The following is a 17,902-nucleotide window of genomic DNA, read 5'->3' as shown; positions in this document are numbered from 1 at the left end:
TCAGACTGAAATAGTTACATATGACTTCACTCTGTCTGAGAGAGAAGTTAAACCAGAAGGCATTTTAAATTAGCATTTTCTACCAGCAACCCACATCACACTAAGAGGGCCTTTGCAGGATCTAAAGGATTGTCAGAACACCCCAGTTCCCTTGACACAGAAACCCTCCAGTAGCAGTTGTGTTGTTGAACAACAGAGAGGCCAAGTGGGAGGCTCAGTGACTGGGAGAGCCCCACTCAGCACTTTGAGCGTCTCTCCCCTGCTGTTGCAGAGCGCAGGAAGACAAAACTATCGGGCTCCCAACTGTTCAAGTTCATTAGCCGACGTCCCTTCATGGGAATTGAATAATACAGGGAGGGCTTGTGCTGGTGGTCTGCTCCTCATGGGAGGCAGGATTCCAGAAGCAGGGAAGAAAAGCTTCTCTTACATAACACCTTTCATCCCAATCTCTTTAAGCAGTTCTACAAGCATTAATTAATTAAATATCCCATTGCCCCTGTGAGATAAGTGTCATCTCAATTTTCTAGCTGGGTAAACTTGGTTATGCAGATTATAAGTGGCTTCCCAAAGTTATTCAGCAAGCCAGAAGAGGTCTGAAAACAGAACCCAGGGGATGTAACACCCACTCCTGTAACACTTCACAGCACTTTCCTTTATTCTTATTTTTTACACAGATGCCACTACAAATTGAGTTGCACAGCTTTTCTTCCTGGTCAACGTTTCCCTGTTATTTTGATGCCATTTCAATTTTGTCACCTGTGACCTTCCCCTTCAATACTACCCTTTACATTTTCTTAAATCTATTTCTGCTAATGTTTGCTTTTTTTTTCTGAAAGGAAACCTTTACAACATTTGATCCATGCTCACTGGACAGCCTTTCTGCCTGACCATGTCCTATGTTCATAACTGACTCTACACTCTGCTGTGCAGAGGAGAACATGGAGCCTGCCAAGGTTCTGGCTCTTCAGCACTGAAATTTCCCTCCTGGACGTGAACAACAGTGATTTCTCTTCATTCCTCTACATTAATTTTTAATCATAGCCCTTTACTTTACCACTGCTGATTGAACTCCCTATCACACCTAATGGCCTTTGTTGCAATATTCATTCATTTAAAACATGTATGCTGATGCCATATCTAATTTTTCAAGGACTGCTTGCTTAAGGCCAGCAGCAAAGAAATAGCTGTTATACAAATGCAAAACTACAATATGATGCCACATGTTTGATCACCAGGGCAGAGGTAAAAGGCTGTTCTGTCAAAAAGGGCACAGTTACACAGGGATCATGTGTAATACCTAGAAAAATTCAGTCACTGTTGAAACGAACAACAGAAGACCTACAAAATTCAGAGAAGTAAAAAAAAGTTGATACATTATTTCATCACAAACAAAATACATTCTTAGAGCCTGAAACTGAAAGGAAAAAGAGTAACAGTGTTGTAGAGGAATATTACAGCAAATATTCAATAGAGGACCAGGATTTAATATCCCCAGCAATGCAATACTCAATAACTAAAAGGTCAAAACATAGACGCACTGAATGCAAACTCCATATTTTAGCAAAATGAAATAAGGCTGGAGATTTTATGAGCTTTATTTAGAGTGGAAGAGAAGAAAGGACATTTTGCTTAGCCACTCTGAAAATTCACATGCAGGGAAGCATCAACATCCCAAAGCATTTTAGTTTACTGTGCATTTTTCCTGGTTTTAAATTAATGGAAAGGACTGTATTGGTTTTCAACAGAGCCATTTGCTCCCAAATCACACCTCATTGTTTTCTTTTGCTGAATAGTTTCAAATCCTTACAATTCTACTCACCTTTGGGTTGGCAGTTCTGCCCCCTGTACCCAGGACAGCACTTCCACTCCAGGGATGTCACTATTTTATGTTTGATTCTGTAGGCCTGGTGTGTTGTTGTCTGGGACCTGTGAAATGAGAACAATTTAAACCTATTTTAGGTAACCAAAGAGGAGCTGTAAGATACCTGCATAACTACAGTGCATTATCTCACTTGTCATATTTATCCTTTCATTACTGCTTGAAATTCAAACTGAATTCTAACCAGGGTTTGGTGTTTCATTAGCAATCAGAGCTTTAGTATTGCAACCTTCAGATCATGTACATGATTTTTAAAGAAACCTGATGTCTATTTAAATTTCTTCCCCAAATATCTTATTCAGGATTCAAATACTGCAATCTTTTATGGAAGACATTACAATTAATAACTACCTCATTGAACAAAGTGAGCCAAAACTACAATAGTCATAGGCCCCTTTTATTTGAAATTGGTGGAAAAATGCATTCACAATAATTTATACCACATCAGCACACATTTAATGCACACTGGAAACCTTCTCTTCTGATTATTTTAAACAAGATTATACAAACATTAATCCAATAAAGTGTGAAAAATTCCACTCTGGACTTCAGGGAAAGGAGGGCATGGCTGTGTAATTGTGAGGCTTCAGTTACCACTGTTACAGTACACAACTGCAGAGGCAGCAGCAATTTTATTTGTGTTCCAACACATTCTGCATGTCCTGGCTACCCCCATCACTTCTCCTAGGTTTCCTAACTTCACAGAGAAGTCAGTTTAGAACAAACGTGCTGCAGTAGGGCATACAGAATAAACTACAGCAAGTCTCCTTGCTCTTTTAAGATGTTAAATACAAAGTTCAAATAAAAACAATATCACACAGTACTGCTAGTTGTTAATACAAACATGAAGAACACCTAAAATCTCAGAAAATACGATGATAAAACAGTTACCGAATTGTTTTGTACACAATCCCTGTATAAATCACTCCAAAAAACGAGAAGAATTTAAAGGCTGTCAGACCAAAAAAAATCCTCCCAACACATTAAATGCCACACCCCAATTAATCTTGTCACCCCTTTGCAAGGGATGCAATATTATATATAATAAAATTCTTATAGCAGCTGGCAGGAGCTTTGCATGTGTTCCCAACCAGCTTTGGCTCTAAAAAATGTCTTTTTCAGCAGCAAGAATTCAATAAAGATTAAGGTGATCTTAATTCAAGAGTGTTCTCGGTTATTTTGCTGTATGGATGGTCTTATGATAAAAACACCTCATTCTGCATTAGCATAATCCATTCCTAAAACCACTCACAAAAATGAAGTGTCCATGAAAGGAGTTAATCAGGAATAGCTATTTCAAAAATAATCCACACTAAAAAAATTCATGTAAATGAGTCCCAGAAATTTATATAGTAGAGCCTTGTTTATACAAGCAGCACAAGGACCTAAAGTGATTGAATTAGGAAAAAACCAAAACAAAACACAGCTGGCAACATTTCAACCACAGGGTCCGCTCCACAGTTTTGCAATGCAGTCGACTGCATTTCAGAGTCACCAAATGCTAAGGAAGCTCTATTCCCACTTTCAACTCAAACCTTTAAGCGTGTTCTGCCATACCACCTAGAGGACAATTCTCAGAACAGTCAAACCGACTTCTAGGAGGCTTCTGAAATTCGTCAAGGGAAAAATACATTAAAATCTGGAGACTGTAATATTTTTGTTGGTGCTGTTTCAGTTTGCCGTTTTCCAAATTCATGCATTAAATTCCAATTTCACTTCCGACTGCAATCTAACATTTGGAGAATACAAGGAGGCACCCAAACCACAAAGGACAATCTGAATATGTTTAACAGAGGTATTATTTACAAGTTCCATCCAGGCCAATTACTTGTCTAGGTTCACTGCCTGACCAAAGCTGTGCCAGAAATAAGCACTCAGCAGAGAGATAATAACAAAAATATTTGTGCCTCTCAGGGGAAGCCTTTTGCTCCAACAGAGCACAGGCTTGGAAAATTGCACAGAAAGGATTTTCTTCCATGCACATGCTTTAAACCTTTGTACTTGTGCATCTCTCTGACTCCAAGACTTTGAACTGATTGGAGGGTGCCAGAGTGAGGACATGCCCAGTCACGAGCACTTAGACTTGCTATAGGAACAGGCCATGACCTTTCTACATGCTATAGGGTCATGTGATGATGAGCCCTGGAGACATGCTAAGCTGCTCTCTCCTGTTTCCCTTTTAATTTTTAAAGTTATATTCACATTAATTGTGCATTGGATGGTAATTAAAGTACTTGCAAGTCCTCTTTCTTCCCAGCTCTCCGTACCTCTGAGCACAGGATCCAATGTGCCAAGTGCAAGGCTTTGCTCTGCCTGATAAGAAGGTTTCCAGGTTGTCCACCACAACTGTAGGTACAAGTCTGGTATGGACATAAGCACACCAGTTTCTGTAAGATAGAGAAGGTAAATATGATTAAAAGTACAATCAACATTTTCCACCATATGATAATATATGACACTTAACTGTGAAAGTTGCACCCATAAATGACAAACAGGAGTAAGTTATGAAAATTACATTTGTTTCTCTCCAACTGCCAATGTTGTCTCAGGCAATTACTTAGTCTTTGTGCTTCAGCAAAGGAAACAGATGATAATTTCTCCATCTCTACATACATTCATACTGCAAATCTAAATTTTAATTTGTAAATGTCTGTGGAGATCCAAGTACAAAGAAGCTCTTCTAGACTTCAGTAATGACAGGTCTTAAAGTACACCTACATTTCAGACTACAGAAACTGTTTATCCAGAATTCAAAGGAATGTTTAGTAAGGTTTTTAATCATCCACAGCTTTCACTTCATGGACAGCCATTTCTAGTGCTTCTTGCTTTCCCCAGCAATAGTGTGAGTACAGACTTTGTTTTCCAGTGCACTGTGAGGTCAAAGCCACACACAGCAAATACACAGCAGGGCTCCACACTTGCCTGTGCCTCTGGATGCCCATCCAGAGAAGGCAGTCACATACAAAATGATCAAACTCTAGATCACTGCAGCCCAGGGGGCTGGAGTTGGTGAGTGCAAGAGCAGGTTTGCTGGGGTTTTTTTAAAGGTTTCTAAGGAGGTTGCAAGCAAATGCAAACTGGTAAATCAGACTTTGGAACTTTGCTACAGTAGAGAATAGAATTAAGTCAAAATTATAATCTAAATAATAGCTCTGGACAGATTCGTACAGGGAAATTACACCACAGATCTATTGGTATTCCTTGAATCAGAAGCAGGTAGATAAGGGTGTGATTTTCAGAGGCTTTTGGCAAGGTCTCTCAACGAAAGATATTGGGGGGGAAGCAGTCTATCACTGCTTCCCCCCCAATATCACTATAGTCTATCACTATATCCTGTTATAGACAAATAAGGCATCAAATCAGAAAGATGAAAGACTACTTTGCTTTCTCAAGAAGCACTTTATCAACACAATCCCACATTAATCTGTAATAGGCACTATATTCACTAACTAGGGGGGAAGTCAGTAAATAGGGGGATGGCAGGGTTATACAGAATTATACAAAATCATTTTGTGTAGTAAACAAAGCTGAACTTGAAGAACTGCAGAAGTCTCATGATACTGAATGTCCAGTTAAGTAGGTGTCAGAAAAGGGTCTTGCAATGCAGAATCAGTCACAAAGGCTTATAGAGAGAGTATCACTACAGTAGATTTCATCAGTGGAAAAAATAATCTTGGAGTCATTGTTAATGGCTCTCTGAATAGGCCAATTTCTTGTTTTGCATTAACGAAGCTAGGTAATCAAATACTTGACATTATCAAGGAAGGACTAAAGAACAAACAGGAATCACCACTGTTTCAGCACATCAACTCTTTGTTGCTGTATACAAGTAGATAGCCAGTTTGAATAGAGAATTCAGGTTTGGACCTATACCCTAAAGAGAGGTGCAAAAACCCCGAGATTCAAATAGAAGAAAAGCAGAAGGGATAAGAAGTCATGACATTCATTATTCACTTAGTCTTGTTATGATAAGTAGGCAACAAAACAGGTTTAAAACCAAAGACCAGGGCAGCATTTCCATAGCTATAGACTGTGCCAAATTTGGAAGTCAAAACAGATTTAAAAAGCAGTAAAATTATTTCATGAAAAAACATGCCATTATGGTATTATCAGTTTGGTTTTTTAAAAAATCATTGCCACTATAACCGCTGTCTCAGGAAGTCTCCCAGCTGCAGACTGGAAGGCATCCTGAAGAAAGTATTATTGCTTTTCTGCTGGTGGAACAAATGTCTATTTGGCCTAGTACTGACTTTTTTCTTTCATCCTTAACTTAGCACAGCCTTTCTCAGGATCATATGTTATTGCCTTGTCCATGCTGAAACATACTTAATTTTTGAGTTGGCAAGTTAGTGACTAGACATTGTTTCAGTTGAAGGACTGGTGGAGCTGCAAGTACTTCCAAAAAATATTTGCATATGAAAACTTAAAGTTAATCTTTCTGTGTTGTGTTTTGCTGCTAACATTTTCTTCCAGTTGTAGTAGTTCTGTTCATGTTTCATGATTCAGTAAGGGTTATTTACCCCAGAAACCAGTATCTTGCTATGGGCTCCTTACAGTGGAAATCAAAATACAATTAAGACCAGATTAGTTCCATTTACTTAAGTGGCATTAATACAGATTTACACTGCTTCAAACATGAACAACAGCACAAAACACAAAACAGTATCAGCATCTATCCTCAAGTGATTGCTTTTGTCTACTGAGATCCTACCAGTGTATGCACATTAAGCTCAGTAGTGCTGTACTAGGAAAATGATTCCTGAGAAAAAAGCAGGCTAAGCTATAAAGATGCTAAAACCAACAGATTGAACCTCACAATATCTCTACTGCCAATATTGCTGTGCTCCCTTTCACAACACACATTGTTTATTTGAGAAATAATGTGCTTCCTATAAAATGGGCTTTTATTGAGTGCTTTTGATCTGATTTTGCTCACTCACGCTCCACTTCCTTGAGAATTTTCAGTAAGACAGTATTTCTTCTTAATTAGTTATAAAAAGGCTGTGCTTTTTTTAATGCTTTCTTTATTTTCTCACTCCTTTAGTTACTGCCTTTTATCTCTGTGTATTAATTAGAAACTCCATGAATAAATATTTGCTAAAAGCTAAATGCAGCTATCAAGCATGAGCATAAAGATTAGGTACTCCACTCACTTCCTCTGGGAAAGTCAGGAGCAACTATATGCAAGTTTGAGACACATAAAATTGGCAAAAACAAGAGGAAATTTAAGTCCTACAAGTTTTGCAGAGGAACAGTGAAGTCACTTACCCACCCCTACGGGTGGGGCATGTGGGCCCTTCACAGTCTCGTGTACCACAGAGACTGGCAGGAGTAACCAAGTAATAATGATATTTGACTTAAATGCCAGCAGCAGTAAGCCAGAGAGAGAGCCTGTAGCTGCATCTCTCCTGGCACACTTCTGCAGCAGCAAGAGAGGACAGGCATCTTCTCTTGCCAAGAGTTCAGTGTGAGCCAGACACAGCAGAGCACTTGTGGCCCTTGGAAACACTGCCAGGAAAACAGCTCTTCCAGGGGGCTTCCTCACTGAGCATCACGGAGCAGCATGAGTGGGATTTCTCCCTATCAAAAGGGTAGAGCCAACCACACAAGCCAGGCACTGACCTCACCAGCAGCAGAGGTACCACAGCACCAGGAACCTGCAGGCAGCAGTGGGGTGGCAGGAACAAGTCAAGGAGCAGCCCAGCAGGGACCATGTGAGGAGCCAGGTCCAAGAGGTCTGCTAGAGACAAGCCCCACCCATAAGGAAAGCAATATAGCCTCCAGCCTGGGCTTAAGTGGAGTCCCAGCCCAGGGGCGTGGGTGGAAGCTACAGGTGAGGTTGCTTAGGACCATCAAGGCTCGTTATGCTGCCTAGGGCACTATCACTGAGCTTCTTTCTCAGTACAGGCACGAAATCTCTTCCCTTTCATATCTGTGGTGAGGGCTCTGCAAATCCATACCCAAGATTAAAAAATGTATTTTTTTTCTTTGAAGTGCAGCACAGAGATTAAAAAAATAATAATCTCTCAGCATATGAATGGGATACTAAATATTTCTTAACAGATGCAGGAAGTGATTCTGGGCCAAACTGACACTGATCTATTCAGGAGGAGCTCTGACTAATCATGGGGATTTGCTTATGCTTTAAACTAAGTATAGAGAATGTAAACATCTAAATTCCTAAATAATTCTCAGCAATTAACTGATGGCATATAAAGTCTGCTCAGAAAACCTCTGAAGCAATAATGCCATCTCTAGCTGTTATACAGTACCACATCTCCTTTCCTGTTGTACATTAGCCATCTGGGAAGTGAGGAGCTAACACCTTGGGCAGCTGGGTGCTAAGCATACCACCTCTGCAAATAAAAAAGCCAAATATAGGGGCCAGATTTTAAAATCTGGGCTACAGTGAGGCAGGGGTGAGGTTAGGACTTGAGCCTGTGGCTCCGTAGCCTGCGCTTTATCTTTGCATGCAGATCTGACAGCTCACCAGAGAAAGGGATTAAGCAGAAGATGTACAGCAATATTGTCATAGACACCCTTTTCTGCAGTGCACTTATTTGGGGTATGCATTTTAGTCACTGAGAGCCATTTTACAGTTAAGCAAACATGACCAATGGAAAGATAAGAGAATGAAAACAGGCATAAAGAAAAATAGCAAAAGACATGAAAGCACTGGAATATAGATTTCAGTTAAAAAACCAAACAACCCTAGCCCCCACCTAAAACCTTTTAAAAATTCATACTGTAAATCCCATTATTATTATTATTATTATTACTATTATTATTATTATTGAGGGTGTCTAGCTTTGAGGAGCAGCTATTGGAACTTGCCCATTTGAAGACGCCTTCCAAAGGAAAAAAATGTTACAATACACCCCAAATGTTAAGGACTATTCTTCAATTTTAAAGACAGTCTGAACTCAGCCTCTGGTCTCCACCAAAAATTTTACTAACTTGAGCAGATTGTTTCCATTTAAAATACTTAACTCATTCTTAATGTACGTGAGTGCAATGTCTGAAGCTGTGGTTCTCACATGGCCCAGCAATCTTTGATCAGGCTAAATTGGAGGAAATATTCACAGCAAAAGAGCCCCTGGTGTGACTCATAATTAGGTTTACGCTACCAATGAAATAAGCTCATTAAGAGACGTTAAAAATGTAAATATAATTTTGAAATCAAATTGTCTGAAAAAATGTAGATTTGGAAATAGAAGATGAAGCGTGGCGGAAGAACTACGACAGGCTGTGTTAATGCAAAGGCAGAACAGAAGACAACTGATTTGCATAACAGGACTTCAAACCTGAAAATCCTCTTTACCCTCCCTGGAATAATTTATTCCAGATCATCAACACAGGCTTCTAACATGCAGATTTTGTTGAGAGCTGGAGGAGCCTAGCGTCTCTTTTGCATTGAGCTTGATTTCAATCAGGAAAGCTGTATTTAAAAACAAAACAAAATCCTCACAACATACAACAGAAATCCAGCCTGGAAAGAGCAGTACAAGTTCCCAGCTGGCATAAAGCCCAAGTGACAGATTTCATCCTCCTCTAGCATGTCTTGGCTAGGAACGTGCAATGGTGGCAATGTGTGGGAGAGTCCTCAGGCCTTTGAAGCAGCCTCCTTGATGTGGTATTCGCTGCATTATTTCCAGCTTACATCAAAATGCTGCTAGCCCAGCTCTGCACTCCGTGTGCTTTGGCTGTACCCAAATGTGACATCCCACCCTCAGGGGTGAGGAAGCACCTACACCGAGTAGCAGGGCACGGTAGGAAGAGCAGCATCTGCTTCTGCTGGAACTTGTGAGCACGTCTGCATGGCAGCCTGAGTTTCCTGGGCCTTAGGGCCATTCCCAGTTCCAAGTCCTGAACAGATAATTGGCCCCGGAGCCTGCCCAGGCGGCTGGAACAAAGGGTCTACAACGGGCAGGGACCCATCAGTGCCCCCCCCAGCGCTGCCTTTAAGCCTGTCTTTAGCTTCTGGGATCCTGCCTCCTGGTTCGGGGGACACTCAAGAGCCCTTAAACCCGTCTTTGCACTGTAAAACCCTCTCCTAACTCTCCATCAGCCGGGCTCAGGCTCGGCTTTACCCGAGCCTCCCCGGCGGCGCGGGGCGCGGCAGTGCCCGGCACGGCTGGCAGGGGGCGGCCGCAGCCCGCGGAGGTGCCGCCGCCGGGGCACCCGATGCTGCTGAACAAAGAAGTACTATTTACACCAATACCAAAAATCACGGGGGTTTTGGGGTCCCTGCAGACCCCCTTCCACAGCACATTTCCACTGTAAAGTGTTCCTTGGGTGCATTGATGAGAAAAAAAGCAAACTTCACAAAAACTGCCGGCAACGCCTGTGCGGGATTGCTTACAGATCCTTGCAAGTGGTCCTAAAGCCACCCCACAGGAACACCAGTGCTAATCGGACCACAAAGGGTATAGAATCAGTTATGCCCCCTTCATATCATATCTGAAAATGACTTATTTTTGTCTGTGAGTAAATTAGATTACCTGGCTTTTAATAGAAATGCTATTGAATCAGCCCAGCTGAATACCACTGAATCATGAAAATAAGATTATTGTCTTGCTGACAGAATACAAAAGGACCCAGAGCTGGAGCCATTGTCAAAGTCCATGCCCATCTTAGTGGTTGTGCCTCATTCATGTTGTATGCAGCTTATTTGTGTTTCACTGAATAGTTAATGAAATACTCATCTTGATTACACAACAGTTTTAATTTTATATTATCCTTTACATCTGAGCAAAAGGGGTCATAGAAAGATGCTACAAGCATCTAGAGCCAGGAGATAAATTTGCTTTAAACAGCCTTCCAAGTTTGGATGAGGAGAGATAATGTTGATTGACACAGTGCAAACACTCAGATTATAAGGATAGCAAGCACCCTCACAAGGCTCTTTTTTGCTATTGCATGGGAGACTGGTTTTAGCAACTTCCTTTGAGTTCCACTAGGTGACTACAGAGACGTCTCACCGTCATATGGTAAATTCTATATCTTTACATGAATGTTGATCATCTTTCAAAAATATAAGCTCTATTTCAAAGAGAAATTATAAACTTGAACTAAAACTAGTTAATTCTTTAGGTTCAGTGCCCAGCTTCCTTTGCTCTGAAATGTATGAATCTCAGCTGCAATAAAAATTCAGTACTCACTAGGGACTGACCATAAACAAATCAAATTGGAAAATGTGTTTTACAAGCTGGTTGGAATGGAAGAAACTAAAAAGTGCATGTGACATAGAATATAGTATGTGATAGTAAAATATGTTATAGGATAAGTTTTTATCTCTGAGAAACAGCTGACTTGTTGACACTGACTAGAGCATTAGGTGTCAAAGATTTATTTAATGTTTTTTTTCAGGACTCAGTGTCCTGACATTTTGTTCTGTCTGTTACAAAACACAAATTCTGCTCTCATCATTCATTTCCTTTTTTTGTATTACAGTGCTGAAACCTTGGACTGCAACAGCCTCTTTATTTCATCCAAATTTTTATTTACTCTTTGTCCTCCCTCTTGCTGCAAAAATTAATTCACCCTTTCCACTTATTATTTCACCAATCTGTTTTAGCATTTAAAATGTTCTCTTGTTGCAAATCAGATCACCTCTTTGAGACATGATCTTGCGCTCCGTGTTCAGAGCCCTTTAACACAATCAAACTTTTCCAGATAGAATTTAGACTTTGGAGAAGATATCATTAATCTCAAACCTTCGAGAATTATCCAGTAAAACACAACTGAAAATGCAGACAAACTGTTCTTTAAAAAGGTCTGAATTTTGCTTTTTTACTTCTGGAATAGAAATTTATTTTCCATCTTCTAATTGACCCAGAGTACAAAATTCATTATGATAGTTCTGGTCTAGTTTACTGTCAGTGCTTTTCAGATAACCTTCAGTGGTATTGGTTTTCACTGCTTTTTTAGTGCTTTTGTGATCTACAGAAAAGGAGATTGCAGTGTGTCAGTGACAGCTTCTCCACTTAGAGAAATACCAACACAAAAAAGACTTTGTAAGTGACCAAATGAAAATATGAAAAATAAGATCCCTTGCAGTTTCAGGGGTGAATTTGTCCTTGTTTATAGTGTTGTTTTGGGCAGCTCTTCTTTTCCTCTTTCCCTTCATTAAATGATTAACCACCTTGCCAGTTTCTTTGTACCTGATTTGCCACTTTATCATACAGATACATATCTTTATACTGTCCCTGACTGACCTTATGTGGCTCCTGAACAGAAAGGATCTGAGCCAAAGTCCATGAAATTCAAGGTGATTTTTTTCCACAGGCTTTTCCTCATGACCAATGGTATTGCTTACCAGGAATGTGATACAGAATAGATGCTCTGAGATTTGGCAGAAAAATTGACATTTGAAACACTCGCATTCTCTAACTGGCAACACAATAATGCCTTTGGAACACATACGGGGACACTTTGCTGCTGTCCTCTTCCTTGCCAAGTCTATTCTAGAATTAGTGTCAGTTCTCTAAAATGTTAATTTTATTCAGATTTATAAGAATGCCTGTTTTCTGTGCATACCTGGGCAGATGTTTCTGGTGTACCTTAAACGAAATGCCGCAAAGAGTTGAGTATTTGCAGGGGCTAGGAAGTAAATCCTAAGACTGTGTCCAGTTTGGTACAGTAATTCTAATCTATTCAGAGGGGTGAAGGGACACTGTAGGGATGGAAAAGAGTCTGTTCCTAATCCTTCCTGCTGTTCCCATGGCAGATGAAACAAAGAACAAGAGCAAGATAAACATGAGCATCAATGCAATAGTTAGTGTAATTAGACAAACAGAAACCTTCCTTACCACCCTGAAAAAAACCCCCAGAAATCATCTGTATAGTGGTGCCTTATCTGATCACAGAAAAACTAAACAATGAGACCCTGAGGAGGCTAAATGCTTTGTGTCTCAAAAACAACCTTGGTGAAGGAGTGATTTTTTTCCTGTGCTATTTTTCCTGTGCTGCTGAAAACAGTCTGTCATGACCCTACCAGCCACTGTTGCCATTTGCCATGGTCTTTGGGACTGCTATGGGAGTAACACTGAGTTTAGCCTGTGTAGGAAGATTGGACTGTGGGCTTACAGCTGAGCATCAGAAATACATTCAAGGTGCTGCTGGACACGAGTGACTTATTGCAAGGATCTTCTGCATAGCTGTAGTACAACATTCTGGGGACAAAGGTTGTCAAACACACCCTGACACAGCTGCCAAGGCAACCTCAGGCCAGTGTAAGATCTTCCTCCTTCCAGGTCATAGTGAATATACCTAGTGAGGCAGAAACCTAAGCCATGTGTGACTGTATTTTTTGGAAATGCACAGTGATGCAAAATCTTAGGAAATCAATTCAAGAATTGTTGTCTCTGCTCCATTAAAAAGTGACATGATGAAAAGAGACTGTGAACCTTCCATTAACTAGGCAGTTAAATCAGATTTCTATGTCTTATGCATCTGAGCCATCTGCTGATCTCAACCATTCATTTTAATTTGTCAGTACACTAGATTTCTACCAGGCTGATATAGGCAAAAGCAATTTCCAGGGAGAAATGCAGACGTCTGGTCGCGAGAATGAAATATTTCAGCACTCCTATCACATGTGACAGCTAAGCAAATCTGTCCCTGGTGCTGACTCTATTAAACCCTTCTGTGCTTAGTAGTAAAATACTGTCACCTCACCACTACCCAAGGTAATGCTAGAGGAAGTCTGTAAAGACCCTCAGTGGTTTCATGATAACTGGAAAAGGTGTAATATACACATAATAAGAGAAGAGAGTGATGTAGAGCCACCCAGCCATGTGGGGATACTGTGCTTAATTTACAGCCTGAATGAAGGTCTCATATATTCAGGGGCTGCCTTGCATAGTAATTAATAAAATAAGGTTCAGAATGAAAAGATGAATGTGCTGGTCTCAGGACTGCGCCTGAGATTTACTCCATTGCACCACTGTTGTTTAAGCTGCTTTACACAGTGAAGTACTGCAACTGTCTCTCTCCACAGGCTGAAAAACATGTACCTCAAATTAACCCAATTGAAAAGAACGTATCATAAATTTTCTTCTTTGACACCAAATTGATACTCAGATTTAGTGTCACTGAATTTTGGAAAAATTCTCTCTCTCGTTTTCCAGTATTTCTTTATTCGTTGGTATGGACTCCATAAAACTTTGAAGATAAGTAGAAATAAAAAAACAAGAAAAAAGGCATATTTGTAGAGACATTAAGTTTCACATTTCAGAGCTAAAGCCAAAGTCATTACTAGGAGTGAAGAAAGGAATTCTCCTTCAGCTCAGGCCATTCCAGATGAGCTCCTATGAAGTTTTCTTATCCTTATGAAAGCTTGGATGCAGACCCTGCCAGAAGGGGGAATACCTCACCACAGAAAACATTCTTCTGAAATGGTCTGAGAGCAGACAGTGACAAATTGTATTCTCCTGTACCTATTCTAAGGTTAATTACAAAATTGTTCCAATGTGAAGGAACAGAATTTAATTGCTTTTTTCTGCCAGTGAAGAATAAGGAAGGGTTTAGTGTTTTTAGAGAAAAGGATATGCCCAATATTTAGCCCTTATAATACCATATCAGGATGTAATAGAGGCTCAAAGCCTAACCTAGTTCTAGCATGCATTTGATTAGATGTGAGTGCATAATATTTTCCTCACATAACCTAGGGTAGAGATAGCAAGGGAATTATCTTTGTAAGCCATTAAGGCACATAACCTCCTTTAGAAAGGGGTATTTGGGTAACTAAGTTTGTACGATGAGCACGTATTGTACCTTGTGGGTAATCTGACAGCCTTGCAGACTCTCTAATAAAGTGTATATATTGGTATTTTTAAAATTATAAATATGTTTTAAAATAAATGCTCATTCTTATTTGTTTTCCTTCCTCTTGTCTCTCAGAGATCTCTCCCTATTGTTCCTTCTATACAGGGCCTCCTAGTATCAGCATCTCTGCACATATGTTAGCACAATGGGTTGCCATAAAGGATTACAGAGCCATGCAGATCCTACAAGGTCACTCAAAAATTCGGTTGGAATACAGTCTATAACCAAAGAGGTGCTTTAATTCGAAGTAAATTCAAAAAGCAAATAGTTCTTCCACATTTCCTCCTGCTTTACAACTGTGGAATCTGTTACTGAGTCATGCTGTGCTTAGGCTTCAAATGAGTAAAACCTTGAAGAAAGATGCATGTCTTTATTGGATCTTAGAGTATGTCTTTCACTTTATTTGTGATAAATATTGAAAAAAAGAAGGAATTATATGCTAGAAATTATTTAGGGCATAATTGATGGCACCTGCACTTAATAAATAAAAATTTTTGTGTTCTTATGCATATTTTCCCAGCAGTAGCTATTCAGGTGTTTCACAGCAGTGGTTGGTAACGGTGAGCACACAAGACTTGGCATTTTTTCATGCCTTTGCTGAAAAAAAAAAGAGTCACGAGCAAGTTTATTATTCATCCAGGTCTGATTCCTACGTAAAGAAAGATGGAACAGTGAAGTGACTTAAGTCATGGTCCAGGTCGCAGCAAAAGTGGAAGGAAAGTTCAAAACACCACAGCTGATTGCAAAAACACTTATATACAGGGGGAAGACAAGCCTTGTAGCACAAGAATCTTCCTGTGAAAAGGACTGAGCCACACCTAGATATCTGCTAGACAGGGAGAGGGTATGTAGCTCAGCAGTTTGAGAAAGCGTGGGGATCCAGCATTCTGTTTTATGCTGGGGTTCCATGCTGCTACCCATTCCTGTAAATTTGGTATGCAGTCCTGGCTTTGCTGCTAACTGGCTCAGTGGGCTCAAATATGCATGTTGCACAGCAGGTTGCTCCTCGACCACTCATGAAATTAGGTCCTGGCAAATACAAGATTTGCTTATTTTGCCTCTCTGCAGCTACAACCACATGTCATTATGATAAATAAAATATGTGACCATCTTCACCAGAGACTAATTTTTGCGTAAAAGGTAGAAAGAATACCTGCTGATTCACAGAGTTTTTCTGAAGATTAATCTAATTGGAATACTGTTCTTGAAGAAAGCTGTGAAAGCTAAAGACCAAGGTTAGCATGTATTAGGATTTATTTTAATGGAGATGTAGCTACCAGTACTCATGTAAAAAGAGAACTCATTTAACTCAGGTGAACTCAGATACTCTGCCAAACACTGCGGTAAGGTGGTGTAACAGACGACTTTCAGAAAGGTGTCTGGGAAACACAGCTCCTCTGCTCCTCTCTCTTCCAAGCAGAGGCAAAGGACTCCTTTCCTTTGGGTCCTTGTGCATCCTTTCCCTTATGCATCATGAAAAACTTGCTCAGGTCAATGGGAATCTTTTCTTTCAGATAAAGGAATATTAGCTCCCAGCCACACACAGCAGGATGATCATAGTAGTGATGATTTATTCTCTTTTGCATGAAGCTGGATGCTAACATTTGGGAAAGTACTAACAGAAGAAGAAATCTATATTCTGAAAGCCCACTCTCCATAAATGCTATGGAAAACAACCAATACTTCGTGTTTTTCATTTTCTACCAGGATCTGACTAGATATCAGCAATTAAGGGAAACTTGCAATATCTGCAAAGTCAGTGTTAATATCCCCATTGAGAAATGAAGACATTGGGGAACAAAGAAAATAATTGAGTGTTCCCGAGCTATAAAACCAGACAGTATAGTTTGATATACTCTGTTATGCACAGCTATTGTGTATTAAGTTATAGAGTTCTGAATGCACATTCACCTGCAACACCACTTTTCATAAGTTTTTATCACAGAATAGGATGTTTCAAATTGTCAGACATTGATGCATTTTGTACATTTAATTGCTTGTATTTTCAATTTAGTGGAGAATTTTACAAACACAATATTTTTTAATAGATTCCAAATGAGATAGTGCATCTGCAATTTCTTTTACCCACAAAAAAAGAAAGAAGAAAAAAAAAATCAGCAGTAGTTTACTGTGCATAAAGCAGGGCGTCATCTATTGCAGTTCTTTCCTACCCATATTTGACAATGATTCTCCAGTTGATTTTGAGATAACTACCCTGAGGAATAAAACATTGCAGCATTTACACTGTTAGAAATGTTACAATCGTTTTGCCTGACTAAATGCTGCCATTTTGCTCCCTTGTTTGTTTTAGATGGTCCCTTTTTAAGGTAAAAAGTAATTTTACTGAAATCACTAGGAATTTTGTCAATTATGACACTGGAAACAGGAAAATAAGCAGTGCATAGGACACGAGAAAAAATACACAACTTACTTTCCCCTGGTAGTTTGAAAGCCGGATGCTTTGGAGTTGGCATCCTGCTGGCTCCTGGTGATACCAGCACTGTGAGAGGACTGCTTGACCGATCTGTTCCCTGTAGCTGTATCCAGGCTTGTAGTGACCCCTTGAAGGACAGGGATCTCTCTAGCAGTGCTTTGTAGGGCTGTCCCTTTGCTGTGAGATGAGCTTCCCATCTTGTCTTTGCCAGAGTCATCATCACTGTGTCCATTTGACTGACTTGCAGGGGTAGATATTGTGGTACTGGAAGTTTTCTTCGCTGCTTTCATTCCCAGTGTCTCGTCTGAAGATGCAAAAGGAGGTCCCTGTGAGGCATTCACTTTGGCTTCTTGGATTTCAGAATGGGGTGACCCCCTAATTGTGGTCGAAGATGGAGTCGAGTCTGAGTGACTTGTCTGGGTTTCATCACCTTGTCCTGTGGTCCAGAATTTTCCTGGAATGTTAAATCCAATGCTGCCCCTCTGTAAGTGCAATAGGAGCAGGAAGAAAATGATCTCTTTCATTCTGATGGTTTGCAAATGCTGTAAGTTATCTCACATTTATTTCCTAAACAAGAAATCCTGTAGTTTCTCCCTCCTCCTGGGCTGCTGCTCAGATAGTGAGCCTACCCAGAGGATGCCCTGACAGGTTTTATTTCTGTAGAAAGGAAACAGGTTTTGGTGTTTCAAAACTGACTGAGGAAGCCTGGTTTCCTGTTTCTGTGGATCCCCCTGCAACCTGTGACCCCTCAGAGAGCAGGA

General features: G+C 40.1%; 1 protein-coding gene across 1 annotated transcript in view; it reads right to left on the bottom strand.

Annotated features, from left to right (window-relative positions):
* MMRN1 (multimerin 1) overlaps positions 1-17,665 on the bottom strand; it is a gene marked incomplete at both ends in the record, with an annotated part of 38,939 nt that extends 21,274 nt beyond the window's left edge. Inside the window, 3 exons of the mRNA XM_082282496.1 lie at positions 1,820-1,926; positions 4,147-4,266; positions 17,139-17,665. Of these exons, the coding sequence (XP_082138622.1) occupies positions 1,820-1,926; positions 4,147-4,266; positions 17,139-17,665 (754 nt within the window). The remainder of the gene's footprint in view (positions 1-1,819; positions 1,927-4,146; positions 4,267-17,138) is intronic.
* Between the last annotated feature and the right edge of the window lie 237 nt (positions 17,666-17,902).

Source organism: Coloeus monedula (assembly GCF_965178545.1).
Source record: "Coloeus monedula genome assembly, chromosome: 5".
In the NCBI taxonomy this organism is placed as follows: Eukaryota; Metazoa; Chordata; class Aves; order Passeriformes; family Corvidae; genus Coloeus; species Coloeus monedula.
The sequence above is the reverse complement of the archived record's forward strand: the minus strand, read 5'-3'. Positions and strand labels throughout refer to the sequence as shown.